Source organism: Psammomys obesus, unplaced genomic scaffold (genome assembly GCF_907164565.1).
Source record: "Psammomys obesus unplaced genomic scaffold, mPsaObe1.curated_primary_1811, whole genome shotgun sequence".
Classification (NCBI taxonomy): Eukaryota; Metazoa; Chordata; class Mammalia; order Rodentia; family Muridae; genus Psammomys; species Psammomys obesus.
In genome coordinates, this window is record NW_026596131.1 from 14571318 (window position 1) to 14585792 (window position 14475).

General features: G+C 48.3%; 1 protein-coding gene across 1 annotated transcript in view; it reads left to right on the forward strand.

Moving 5' to 3' along the window:
- The first annotated feature begins 366 nt into the window (after positions 1 to 366).
- Rptor (regulatory associated protein of MTOR complex 1) overlaps positions 367 to 14475 on the forward strand; it is a 238570-nt gene continuing 224461 nt past the window's right edge. Inside the window, exons 1-2 of the mRNA XM_055592285.1 lie at positions 367 to 469; positions 10805 to 10887. Of these exons, the coding sequence (XP_055448260.1) occupies positions 367 to 469; positions 10805 to 10887 (186 nt within the window). The remainder of the gene's footprint in view (positions 470 to 10804; positions 10888 to 14475) is intronic.

Below are 14475 nucleotides of genomic sequence, written 5' to 3' on the forward strand. Positions count from 1 at the left end.
CTGTGTAGCCCTGGCTGTCCTGGACTCACTTTGTAGACCAGGCTGGCTCGGAATTCACAGAGATCCTCCTGCCTCTGCCTCCTGAGTGCTGGGATCACAGGCGTGCACCGCTGCCCCCCCCCCCCCCCCCCCCCCCCCCCGGCTAAGTGTTGTCTTTTGATAGTTGATTCTTCTTCTGGAGATTCATCATATGGAAGCTCCTGCATGTGGGGCTTTGTAACCCCCTGCCCTGTCCTCTGAGGTGGGCTAACCTGGGCTACAGGAGCAGTGCTGCAGGAGAGACTGAGCAGACAGGGCAGGAGGAGCCCAATCCCTGGGGATCTGTTTAGAGCCCGTGCTGAACCACTGTTTCTCTTGTGCTTGCAGATGAAGACTGTTAGTGTGGCCTTGGTCCTGTGCCTGAACGTGGGTGTGGACCCTCCAGACGTGGTGAAGACCACACCCTGTGCTCGTCTGGAGTGCTGGATCGGTAAGTGCCAGCCCCTCCAGTGGGACCTTTCACGGAAGCTGCTGCTTTAGATGCATTAACTTTTACTTTGTAGGAGAGGAATATTAAGGAAAATTAATAAAATAACAACTCTTTGTTGGTATATGGCTTGTGCCTATCCATGGTGTATAATGGTAGCTTTGTACACTTTTGAAAAATTGAACAGCTCGCTCATATGTAAATATGTTTATGGAAAAGGTAAACTGAGCTATTTTAAGCAAAGCGTTGTGCCAGATATTGTAGATGGTAGAAGCATTATTCATGCTTGCAGCGCACTGAGATGCTTACAGCAGTTCCCAGCTAATTAGGCCGTTTAATCTTCACCAGAGTCCCACCCTCAGCACCTCTTATCCTGCTTATACGTGTGCACACGCATCTGTGTGTGCGCAGCAGTGTGCATGTGGAGGTCAAGGTGCAACCCGTGGGAGTCAGCTCTTTCCTTTCATCCTGTGGGTCCTAGGGATTGAACTCAGGTTGGCAGTCTTGTGTTGCCCTGCTGAGCCATCTTACCAGCCCCTGTCTGGTTCTTGACGCTGAGGACAATGAACTGCAAATGAGGAGTTTGCCTTAAGTTGTCCTGTGAGTACGTAGTGGAGCTGGGTGCACTCCCTTAGTCCCGGCACTCTGGGAGGCAGAGGCAGGTGGAGCTCTGTGAGTTTGCGGCCGGCCTGCTCTACACAGTTATGTCAGCCATGTACATTGTCCTTAATAATGGGGAGAGGTGGGTGATGAAATGTGTACAGTAGAATTCCTTTATGGGTGTGTCCCGTCATCACCATCTTTTTACGTCACAGCGGCAGCTGTCTCCCTTCCCAGCCTCTGTAAGCCCTGTTCCATTCTCCGTGTCTCTGAGGGTTTTCTTGTTTGGGACAGGTGTTGTTATGTAGTCTAGGGTGGCCTCAACCTTGAGATCCCCTGCCTTCACCCCCTGAGTGCTGGTGGCGCCACAGGTGGGCGCCACCACACCTAGCCAATCTGTTCAAAAGGAATACATGTTTCCTAAGTTCAGAGCTTTTCATTTGGTTTCCACTGAGAGATGGGCCTGGGCTGGGCTGCTGTTGGCATGACAGCATGGGATAAGGAAAAAGAGTACTAGTGACTTGCTTCAGCTGATGCTTGCTATCCATTGTTTTCACACTTTATTTTGAAAAAGAGATTTCCAAAGTTGCAAGCAGAGCAGTGAGCACCTTCCTGATTCAATGAGTTGCTTGGGAGCTCTTCAGTGTTAGCTCCGCCACAAGGAGTCTCTTCTGAGATGGGTCACAGCTTGCTCATGAGGGAAGAACCTGGGATTGTCAGTCCTCTGCAGCATACCTGACTTCTTCTGCCCTGACCTAGACTCCTGCTGGCAGGCCCTCAACATTTGGAGGGTTCACCCTGGCTCTTTAGTGTCCCTGAAGTCTGGCTGGAGGACTGCAGAAGAGAGTTGCTGTAGTCAGGCCTCATTGCTCTGCAAGCCATGTTAGGTGGTGTGTGGACTTCATATACCCTTGTCCATCACTTGCCCTGTTTGCCCCTGAGCTGACACCTGCTAGTTAGCACTGGGCAGTCTCTGTGCTCTGTTCTCGAGAAAGGTGCCTGGGGACCATCCAATCCAATGTTGCCAGCCAGTATTTCAGGGCTCAGGCCTGGCCAGTCAGCTGGGGAGAGGGGGGCTTACATGGGGGAGGTGCTCCTGAAGTCTTCAGAGTGGGACTGACTGCCTCTGGAAAGCTGGCAGGCAGGCCTTGGTGGAGAGTGCTGCGGAGCCTGGGGACTTGAGCGGCCATGTGTGTGTCCTGAGCAGCGCCTGCAGGAGGGAGCAGGCTGAGGACCCTGGCACCGTGGAGAGGAAGGTGGGTGTGAGAACAGAGAAGGCCCTGATGCCTCAGCTCAGTTAAGAGGGTTGGCCAGGAGTCTGTGCGGCTGTGAGGCTCCTTGGCCACTGAGGTGATGAGAGGTGGCGGGAGTGCCAGTGATGGCACCCAGGCATGGCCTGCACTGTTCCGCAGGGCAGCAGTATACTGTGGGGAGGATCTCGGATGTGGGGCTCGTTGCCGTCCACCCAGGGACTTCCGTGTGTGGCCATGTAGAAGGCCTTCAACTTGTGCTTTGTTGCTCTCAGCATTTTGTGCTGCCAGCAAAAATCAAAGAGTTGTGCATTTGTCAAGGTCCTACTTCATTCTTCTTAGCTTCACTCTCCAACTCAGCTGCTTTGAGTCTTTTTCTCCTGAGGAGGTCATGGTGCCGCCCACCTCATGGCTCAAGGAGACTCACTGGGACCCTGGCAGCAGCTCCATGCAGGGACTGGCTGTTTTTGTCATGCCTCAACTCCAACGCCAGCATCATAAAACTGTTCTCATTTGTTTGTGCTGCTATAACAAAATACAGGAGCCTAGGTAATCAGTAAATAATGGAAGTTTATGCTTCACAGTTCTGTAGACTGTAAAACTCGAGTCCAAGATGGTGGCAGATGGTGTGTCCAGTATCTGGTTTCTGCTTCCAAGATGGTACCGTGGGCACTGTCCTCACTTGGTGGGACAGGGCAAAGGGGTTGAACTAATTGCTTGCAGCGCGCTCCCTCCCCCCCCCCCCCCCTCACTTTTTTTTTTTTTTTTTTTTGAGATAGGGTTTCTTTGTGTAGTCCTTGCTGCTCTATAACTCAATTTGTTTACCAGGCCAGCCTCAAACTCACAGAGATCCACTTGCCTCTGCTTCCGAAAGGTGAGTGCTGCCAATGACCAGCTTTTACACCGTCTCTGCTCCTAGCCTTAGGCATCTGCCCTGTGACTAATCTCTTCCTGTATGCTACACCTCTTGGCACTGCCATGTTTGGGGCTTATGTTCCAAGATGGGAATCTTGGAGGACATATTTATACCTAGCATTAACCACTATTCTCCTTTCTATGGTACTCCCCTGGGTTTCAACACATCCGGATGCCCAGCGTTTCTTGTGCCCCCCTTTGTGGCTGAAGGAGGAACATAGCAAATGTGCTTCATTAGCTGTTACTGAGCGTGCTGGCCGCTGGGATTGCAGTATACTCTGGTTGATGTCCAGCAGATGTCAGGTAGCAGAATGCATCCTGTTTTTATTCCACCTAACAAATTAAACCTTTAGTGCATTGTAAGAGGTAGTTGTTGAAGCGTTGCCCAGAGCTCTGCTGGAAGCTGTGAGTGTGGCTGTGGCCTTGTAGGAAGGGAGACGGAGCTGCCCGTGCTGGGTTGAGACTGCTCAGATCTCAGAGATGAGGGTTCAGGAGCCTGAAGAAGGCCAGCACCTGCACGTGGTGCTTTTTGTGTTTTCACCACCTGAGCACAAGGGACTGCTTGGAGAGGATGTCAGTTAATGCCTCTGGGGAGAGAGTAAGGAAAAGGCACAGGCAGGCCTTTCTGTCACCCGTCCCAGATGGGGCAGGAGCTGTGAATGTCACAGCATAAAAACAGCATTGCCTGGTCCCCAGGAATGGTAAGCTCTGAGGGAGCCCTTGCTTTTTCTGCCCTGTTCTTCATTCCTCTGCTTTAAAAACCCTGTTTTGCCTTCTGGAAAGGACTCCTGTCTCTTCAGAAAAGCAGGGAGAGGCTGTTTGGTTTTATGGCTGACATTAACTGCTCTAGCAGTAATACAAGGAACAGCCCACTCACCGGTGCGGCCTGTGCTTGTTGGGGCTGCCTGCCTGAGAGCACAGTGCAGTGACGGCTACGGAGAGCAAGTGGAATGGGCTGTCTGCGCTAGCTGCTGCTGGTTTGGCTCTCAGAAGAGGTTTCTCAGAGGCGGGGTTCTGTTACCCCAAAGAATGATTGGGGACACTTGGCCCCTGTTGCACAGAGGCTTTGCAGATGAACTGAGACAGTGCATCTGTTCTTGGCCCGGCTTCCATTGCAGAGCAGGTGCACAGAGCCTGCTACTATCTGGGGAGACTGGGTAGACTGGAACCCCAGAACAGAGCAGTGAGAAATCACCTTGAGTGGCCTGGGCCTTGGAGAGTGATAGCGGTCAGACAGGCACGGTTGCATGGTGACTTCGGGAAGCTGAACTCGGGGTCCCAGGTGGACAGTTGGGGTTTGCTGTGACCGTTGCTCCTTAGGCTGTGGCGTAGCTCTAGAAGCAGTTGGAGCCTCTGCTTTTTGGGACTCCTGGTTTAGAACACTGCATTCTCTGTCCTGTTGTACTGATGGCTTAAGGTAGTATTGCTGTTCCCCTTGAGGGAGGATGGCTGTAACCACTTGTAAGTCCTTCCTCATTCCTTTCCAGTGGATGTAAACTCTGAGGCTGTGTTTTAAATCAGGGATTGCAGCTCTGCCACCCCCTACCCCCTCCAACAGGTTGTAAAGTATTGCAGCTCCTGGTTTTGATCTTAGCAGTAGACAGCACAGGGATGTGATTTGTTCAGTAGGCATGTGAGGTATGAGGCTTTTGGGGAAGATAAGGCCAGCTATGGATGGTGGCTTTTGCCCTAAGATTCTGTGCATTCCAGGGATGAAGGTCCCACCACTAGCCAGACGGACCCCCTCAGCTCTACATAGCCTTTTGGCCGGATTTTGTCTTGAAGCTCAGTAAGGAGATGGGCACTGCACTGTTTGTCACTAATTATAAAGTGGAGGGATGACATTAGGATTAATAAGATACAGTCATCAAAAGTCATCCCTAATTTCAAAGTAGCCCTTTTGCTATTATGTATTTTCTAAATCAAAAATTAGCGATTCAAGGTTACACAACTAATTAATGGTGCGATCCTTGAAAGGCGCTGTCTGATTTACACTCCATCCGGTAGGCAGTACTCGACTAATAAGTCAATTAGCAAATGTTTAAGTGTCTTCTAACACAAGGCAGAGAACTACAAAGGTTCTTAGAGCAGCCAGCTCCTGTGTTCCTTCTGCTTTTGTATTTTTATTGTGTTTTATTGTGGTGCAGCTTGCATATAGGAGCTGTACCTCATCCAAGTGCATGGTCAGATGCAGATGGCACTTTCTACACCCAGGGCACCCAGGGCACCCTTCACAGAACACGGAAGCTTGCATTCCTGGTACCTGTCATGCTCTTGGCACTTGTGCTCTTGTTTGATACTCACCTGAGTGGAAGTATCAGGTGGGCTCAGCCAGCTTCTTTTCTCCTTTTGGGGACCCGATACAGGAGTCCATCAGTCTGCGGAGAGTCTTCTAGGTCTTCATGGGGTGCTGCTGCCAGGGATGACAGTGGTTGGTGGCAAAATGTAGGTCTTTGGGAAAAGACGTCTGGAGGGGTACTGCATCAGCATATGTGTGTGTGCCAGTGACAGACAGTAGGTAAAGGCCGTGCCCTGTAGGACCCGGGGCCAGCCCAGCAGAGAGGGTTGACTACACTGGACGCGGAGGTGCTCAGCTGCGCCTGTTTCCATATGAAGGTAAGTGTTACGTGATTCGGAGGGTTTATGCTGAAGATCGACAGATTAAAAATAAGTATATATAAACAAGCTAAAACTTTTACAGTAATGCTGACCAGCTACTTTTCCACCCCCTCCTTCACCCACCTTTATCCCTTCCTTCCCAGTTAATTCACAAAACCATATCACACAGGCTTTGGGTGACAGTGTTTATTACAGCTGTGAAACTGTGAGCCTGCGCCAGACACTGGCCAACACACCCAGGGCTATTCTCTGTCTTGACGTCAGATGATCCTTTCTGCTGTCTTCCTGTCCATTCTCTCCTCCCTTTCATGGCTCTTTTCTCACTCATTGGCATTTTTTTCGGGAGGAAATAAAGTTAATTGACTGAGGGATTTCTAGTACATTAGAGGTGGCATCCTGTTATGTGACAGCTTTTTCTGCAACACACACACCACCAAAGTCTAAGTTGGTGAATTAGTGAATTTATTCCAGGAATGTGAATGAAGGTCACAGGAGCAGAACTGACTCAAAGACAGCTGCATCATCAAGTCCCACTCCAGGTGAGGGTCACAGAAGCTGGGGACCCAGGTGGCTCATTTTGTCTGAGGCTCTTCCAAGCAGCCCTGCTGTTCTCTTCTTTTCAAGCTGCCCCTCATCCCTCCCCTCCCCGCCCAGTCCCGGAACTCTGTAGAGTAAGCTGGCTTCAAAACTGAGATCCTCCTGCCCCTTACCCTTGAGGGCTGGGATTAAGGGCTTGGGCTACCATGTCCAGCTATCTGTTTTTCTAACAGTTTGTCTCCTCTGAGAGTGACTCTTAGCAGCCTTTACTGTTTACTCTAGGGGAAGGGCCTAGAGAATCTGGTCAGTTTTAGGGACTTTGAAGGTATTTTGAGTTGTTTACATTCTATCAAAAGAAGCTTCCCTGCGATAGGCCGTGTTTCACTCCCATGGGACCTGCTGTATAGCAGCCTCACTTTGTTGGTCTCCATTTGTGATCAGTGGGTGCCCTGATTGAGGCCAGTGGAGGAAGAATGGCAGCCGACGGGCTACCTCTGCTGCAGAGTCCCTAGTGCAGCCCTCAGTCTGTGGGTCGAGACCCTTTTGAGGGTCACATGTTAGGTATTTATGCTACCATTCATAACAGTAGCAGAAACACAGTTGTGAAGTAACATTGAGGATTTATGGTTGGAGTCACCACAACGTGAGAAACTGTATTCAAAGTGGAAGCTTAGGAAGGCTGAACCACGGTTGTTTCTGCTGTACACTGAGGGTGACAGCAGCCGTAGCCGAGAGGAAGGTGTGGGGTTGAAGTTCAAGTGAGGACAGTGTCAGTCCTTCCTTCTAGAACAAATACCCCTCCAGCTCTCCTGCCATCCGTCTGCTGGCTTAAAGAACCACAGCGTGGATGAGGGAGGCCACACAGACCTCTCTCTCCAAAGAGGAAACCGCTTCTCTTTTCTTGCCACAGCTTACCACTGCACTACCCCCGTGCAGCGTGCGCAGATGAGCGCTGTCCTTCCTGCTGCGTCTGTGCACCGCAGACAGCGTGCTCTGCTGTTTGAAAGCTCTCTTTGTTTCTCTTTGTTAGTTTGCAGAGGTGGCTTCTGCTTGTAATCTTCAGGGCTGTAGCTACGGTTCAGCTGGTAGAGCTTCAGTGTAGCGTGTGCCAAGTCTTGAACCACATGAACTGTGTGTGTTGGCACATGCCTGCAGTGCCAACAGTGGGGTAGTAGAGCCAGGCAGGTGAGAAAGTCAAGGTTGCCGGCTTCCTAAGGAGAGTTAGGACACTGGAGGGGTATGAGACCCCATCTCATGGAAGTGTTTTTAATTTTTAGGAATATGGCAGTCCCTGCCTCTTGCCAGCCTTATGGTTTAGTTAGTCATGGTCTATGGATTGGGGGCTTCAGGACTGTTTTTAGATTCTAGGATTTTCTTCCTACTGAGCAAAGAGAACGCAAGACCGATGTCATATCTTGTGTTGGTCAAACGGATTTCTCATAGTTATTCCAGGCACGCCCAGAGGGAACAGCCCCTCACACAGTTTTACTCAACAGTGTTGTGCCAGGTCCTTCTCTGCTTGAACTGGAGTTTCCAGAAATGGGAGGTCCAGCCCTATGCTTGAGAAGTCCTCTGAGGATGTTGGCACACTTGTGCGGAAAGTTCCCATCCAGATACAGAATCTGTCACTAAGCTTTGTGAAAAGTCTTATTTTAAAACATTCAAAGTAGTGCATACATAGTCAAATAAAAGCCCTGTGGAGAAAAAGCTGCTCCCACTCTTTGCAGAGGAGGTTCCGTCTTTCACATAATTACTCCAGGTTCATGGCCTGGGGAGCTGAGTTTACACACAATAATGGCACTGGCAGCGCGTCTATCTGGGGAAGAAATCTGAGGATGAGAATTTTACCTTGAAGGGTCCAGGGCCTGGGATCTTGTCTGTGGCAAATGCTGGACTGAACACCAGTGGTCACCAGGTTTTCCTCTGCAATATGGAGTTACCGACCGGCAAGTGTGGTCGGTAGGAAGGTGGAAAGAAGGCATTGTGGAGGCTGTGGGGTGCTTTGGGTGTAGGAATGGCAAGGCCATTTGGAAGCTTGACAGGACCGGCTATGGTCAACCTTAATGCTTTTCACGGTTTTCACAGACAACCTTCCTGCAGTTAAGACAGCCCCCGCCCCCGCCCCCGCCATCTGCTTGCAGTATTCCCTTCCCTCTGTGCTCTCATTGTAGTACCTTGGGTTCCATGTTTTCAGTATTCCCCACAAGTATAGCTGGATTGTGTAGTTGAGTTCATGACTATGAATAAAAATTAAGAAAAAAAAATCCAGCTTTTAAAAGATTGTGCTTGGTAAACCAAAAATGCAGAACAGTTTTCTTAAACTTCAGTCTCCATTGTAGATGAAACTAGAGTCTGTGAGAGCGCAAGCCATGGGCAGAACTGACCACACATGGCAGCTTCCAGGAGTGCCTGCAAAGCAGGGTAGGAGCTGAGCTCCTGCTGCCTTCATGGCCTCTGTCTCACCCACAGCAGAGGCACATGTGTTTTAGAAAGTGAAGGAGAGGGGTTGTCACCTTAAGGAAATCAGCTGACAGTGATACAATTTGAGATTTCAAATAAAACATTAGATTTGGAAATATGTGTCTACCACTGTAAGTTGGTGGCATCTTGATGCTGAAAGCATTCTCTGATATGAGATGGTATTGTGTCAGGGAATGTGGATTTGTTTTAAACACCAGAGAATGAAATGTGATTTGTATCACTGAATGAGTCAGTGTTTTCCAAAGGGCCAGTGCCTCGTGGCACAAAGGGGAAAAGACCTCCTGAATGTGACAAGGCCACCCAAGTTCATTGCCATGCCTCATTGGAGCCAGTAATCATAAAGAGATGTCATAGCGGAGGAAAGAGCTGTAGCCACTAAATCGCTGCTTAGGATCTCTCCACTACCGTGAATGCGTGCAAGCGCTGTGGTTTTTCTCCATATGCATCCGTGGCAACTACAAAAGTCAGGAGGCAAACACAGACCCCAGATAGAGTCCAGCTCCCCTCTGTGTATTAGGTCCCGAAGACTTTTACAGCAATCACATTGTTCTCACTCAAGAATTAGTGATTAGGCTGGCTGGAAACTTGCTATGTAGCTGAGATTGACCTTGAACTTCTGAGCCTCATGCCGCTACCTGGTGAGTGCTGGGATTTCAGGCCTACAACTCCATGCTTGTTTTTTTGTAGTGTTAAGGATAGAACCCAGGGCTTTGCATGATAGGCAAACTGCTCTAACACTCTTCATCTCCTTCTCACTATATTTTTGGAGATACCATAATTATTTTTCATCATAAATATTCATGTTAAAACATAGTGGGTCTGTCATTTAGTTTAAAAATTATTTGTGGGGAGCTGAAGAGGTGGCTCAGAGGTTAAGAGCACTGGCTGCTCTTCCAGAGGTCCTGAGTTCAATTCCCAGCAACCACATGGTGGCTCACAACCATCTGTAACGCGATCTGGCCTGCAGGCAGAGCAATGTATACATAATAAATAAACAAATAAATAAACCTTTAAAAAATTATTTGTGTATATGAGTGTTTGGCTTACATGTATGCCTGTGTGCTGCATACCTGGTGCTAGAGGTCAGAAGAGGGCATTGGGTGTCCTAGAACTGGAGTTGTGGTTGTGAGCTGTAATGACGGTGCTAGGAATCGAGCACAGGTCCTCTGCAAGAACAGCAAATGCATTTAACTGCTGAGCCATTTCCCAGCTCCAGTTTGTCACATTTAAATGACTGGGTAAAGGTAAAATAACTTCTCCTGTATGAATTAAATATGCGTTCTTTTTTCCTCACTTGCTTTTCTCTATGTAGCATAAGCTGGTCTTGAACTTGTGATCTATTGCCTGGTTCTCATTCTCTGATACAGTATATATCAATAGACAAAAGCTCTTGGGGTCATCAGATATTTAAAAACTGGCCAGGGGTCCCAAGACAGCTGTGAAAACTGTGGGCTTACTGCTGTTAGCACAGAAGCTGCTCAGTGACCACACAACCAATGAGGGCTGTCTCTGTGTGTTTGTGCAAGTGGTTTTTCTTGTGTGTTAGTAGCAGTACAGTCTGTTCTTACGTGTTGCCCTTGGTCCCTCCCTCCTCAGTCCATCTCCGCACAGTTTCTGTTTGGAATCCCTGTAGAAGCACGATGGGCCTTTGATGCAGGTCCCGCTCTGGAGGGAGAGGCCGCGCCGTGCCACACCATTAGTACCCGAGCAGAAGCAGCCTTCCTGGGCTGTGGAGCCTGTTTAGTATGTTGTCAGTTCTGCATTTGCTCATGCACAGATAAACGGAGGGAGGCTGTGTGTGTTTGTTTGTGTGTGTGTGTGTGCGTGTGTCTTGTCAAGGGTTACTTTGCACGTGAGGAGGAAGCTCCATGCAAGACCTTTCTCAGAAGAGGGTGTGTACACTTACTGAACTTTGTTGTTGTTGTTGCTTCTACAGATCCTCTGTCTATGGGTCCTCAGAAAGCTCTGGAAACCATCGGTGCAAATCTACAGAAGCAGTATGAGAACTGGCAGCCAAGGGTAAGCCTGCTTGTTTGCCCTTCCTTTCTGTCACGGCTTCCATAGTTTGATCCTGCGTGAGAATCTTGGCTTCCTCTCAGCTCATTCAGTAAATGACTGCTCCGTGGGTCCTCCTGTCACCTGTCACCTCTGCAGCCTGCGCAGCCTTTCCACTGTAGCTCCATTATAATGCTTCTGAGTGGTGCATCCAGTCTCTGGCTGTTTGATGTAACTTCCCCTAGAAAGCATTGAGAACAACGCTTATGTGGTGCTCTCTGCCCCCAACTCCTCTGTGTAACCCTGGCTGTCCTGGAACTCACTGTAGACCAGGCTGGCCTTGAACTCAGAGATCCACCTGCCTCTGCCTTCCAAGTGGTATGTGCACCACTGCCCAGCTTTTATATTATTCTTGAATCAAGTTTTTTTTTTTTTTTTTAAGATTTATTTAAATCTTGCACACCAGTATTGGGCACCAGATCTCACTATAGATGGTTGTGAGCCACCATGTGGTTGCTGGGAATTGAATCCAGGACCTTTGGAAGAACAGATAGTATTCTTAACCTCTGAACCATCTCTCCATCCCCTTGAATCAAGGTTTTAATTTTGTACAGAAAATGAATTTTCAATAATTTTTCTTTTTTGGTTTTTCTTGACAGGGTTTCTCTGTGTAGCCTTAGCTGTCCTGGACTCTCTTTGTAGACCTGCTGGTCTTGAACTCAAAGAGATCCACCTGCCTCTGCCTCCTGAGGGCTGGAATTACAAGTATGTGCCACCTCGCCAAGCTCTTCAATAATTTTTCTACAACATCAGCTAGATAGAGCACTTCTGCCTTACGTAATCAGATGTGGGGAAGGGCACGAAGCATTCAGAGAGGCCAAACCTGCCATGTGTTTAGCTTTAATACAGGAGGTGAGGCTCCTTTTAGGGAGTCAGCTCCCAAGTAGTGTATCTTTGTTGCTTATCTCTTAACAGTTTTTATTTTTAAAGAAAAATGGTGTGGACTTTAACCGTGCCACCTTGCCCATGGTGTCTTAGCTATTTGCCAACACCCCAAAGACCTCTTTTCTTTACTTTCCTTTCTCACCGGCTTGAAGGTTTAATAAATTTAATAGGAAATTAGAACTTTAAAGTGTTGATAGAAATGGCTTTGTATTCAGCCTTGTTCATGTGAAGCACGATTCTGGAATCACCCACAGGTGTGTAAGGAGGAAGGCATGCTGATCAAGCAGGTGGCCCCAGCCACATGCTTCTTGAGGGTCTTATATAAGCATGAAGGAAGCAAAGGGTTCTTAGACCCTCTCCGCTTAACTCTTGCCTACTTGGAGGCTGATCTGTGAATTACTTATTTATTTACCAATCTGGAACCCAGGAATTTCTTGTACATCTTTTGTATTCTTCAAGTAAGAGAATAGCTGTAAGTACACTTATTCTGTCTTTAACAATGCTCTTTGGTAATCTGTGCGGTGGCATCATTGGGAGAGGTTTCTGGGTCTTTTTCTTTTGAAGGTAGGTTCTGGGGGTTGTTTTGATATGTGTTGTAAAGGTTTGCCTTTTGTCTTTCAAATTTGTTTTTTTCTGGTGGTTAATTTAAAAATTCCAAAGTGTGCAATGCGTTTAACAGTTGGTGAGGATTGGAGAGATATTTTGATGCCATATTCCCTTAATAGTAGTTGAGATGCCAGGGTCCCAGCGAAATAATACCTTCTTTGAAGTCTTTGCAGCTTCCAGTCTGTCAGCTCGCAGGCCGCCCCTGGAGGGAGAGCATGGGGAGAGTGGCTTTTGTGCTGTGCATAGAGGGGGCATAACTTTGGCCCAGCTGCTCTACCCTTTGCTAGGTCTTCTTTATATCTGTGCTGATTTTTATGGTAGACTCTAGCAGAACCATGCACATTCATGTTTTCCACTTGTATGATTATAGGGTGTTACTGAATGAAAAAAAATAAAAAGGAAAGGACATGTTTGGTCCTGGATTTCGGCACCAGATGAATGAATGAATAAGAGAAATAAAAGGAAAAGAAAGGGAAACATGACTATTGCCAGCTATGGTGGAGGAGAAAGTTTATTATAGATAGGTGGGAGAGCGTAGGCAGAGGGAGGGATACCTGGGAATTCAGAGTAGACATGACCAGACTGAACTGTGCCATGTGCGGAGAGAGGACAGAGGGAACAGGTGCAGCAGCCAGGAAGCCCAGCGGTGTAAAGAGAGCAGGTAACCAAAATGGATGGATTTTATAGGGAAGAGCAGCACAGCCCCGGGGTTAGAGTTCAGGGTGGGGGACAGGCATGCCAGGCAGGAGGGCCCTGTAACAGGTTGGGACTGAGGGATGCAGGGAGAACCTGGTGGCTGGTGTTGGCTTCAGTGCGTTAAACAGGCACTGCAGCCATTTGTCCCAGGTTTGAAAGCTAACCTCGCCAGATTGCCTCACAGCTTCTGACATTCTCAGTGAGTCTCTGTGCTGCTCTGATTGTTGTTTTCTTCTTTTAGAGAATTAGTCCCCGATGAAGTAGTCTTTCAGGTTACACTTCTAAGATTTCAGCACATTAGTAATGTTTATTCCATGTGTGTGTGTGTGTGCGTTTATTGTTCACACAGCTTGGCATGAGATTGATGAGATTGTGTGTTAGTTATATCACACACTAGCAGACAGTGAGCAGAATCTTCCAAATTCTTAGGATCTTCCAGGATCCTTTTCTTTCATTTTGAGACAGGGTTTGTCTGTGTAGCCTTGGCTGTCCTGAGCTCACTTTGTAGACCAGACTGGCCTCAATCCACCTGCCTCTGCCTCCCAAGTATTGATATTAGAGGAATGTTGCACCACACCGATCTTATTTTTCCTTAAACTTGTGTGTGTGTGTGAGTATGGGTGTGTATGGGTACTTTGCCTGCATGTATTTTACATGCATGTAGTGTCCTCTGAGGCACAAAGAGGGCACTGGATCCAATGGACCTAGAGTAACAGATGGTTGTGAGCAGCCATGTGGGTGCTAGAGATCAAACCTGGGTTTTCTGAAGGGCAGCCAGAGCTCTTAATCACTGAGCCATCTCTCCAGCCCTTGGTTAATCTAAATCTCTGTCCCACAGCAAATCTGTTCCATGGCATTGTGACGTAAGGCAGGCTACACTCACAGCGAATGATCCAGACAGAACAGTAGTGTGAGCCTGGTGTAGGCCGAGGCAGTGGAGGAGCTGGGCAACGTGAGTGAAGTTGTTCAGTGGGTTCAGGTCAGGGAGACTTTAACCAAGACAGCAAAGAGTTTCAAGACTAGAGGATGCTTAGGAAAAGATGTTGGTGTCAGAGCACAGGTGGGATTCCAGTTGGCTTTGTACATACAGTGGAACTGCAGCTTAGTGAGAGGCTGTGTGTCAGACGGATTACATCTTTCCCCACATCCCGGAAGCCACACTACAGCCATAAACACTGACTAATTTCTTCTTGAATGCCAGAACTGATGCATTCATTTTTATGTGTGCTAAAAGTGTCTCAGAATTTCCTGTTATGAGCCATTAGTGGGATTCCTCCATCTTAGAAACAAGCCCAAGGTAACAGATGTCACCAGGTTGCCTGCGACTGGCTGGAGAGTGTCAAATGCGGCGTATGCTGTAAAGAG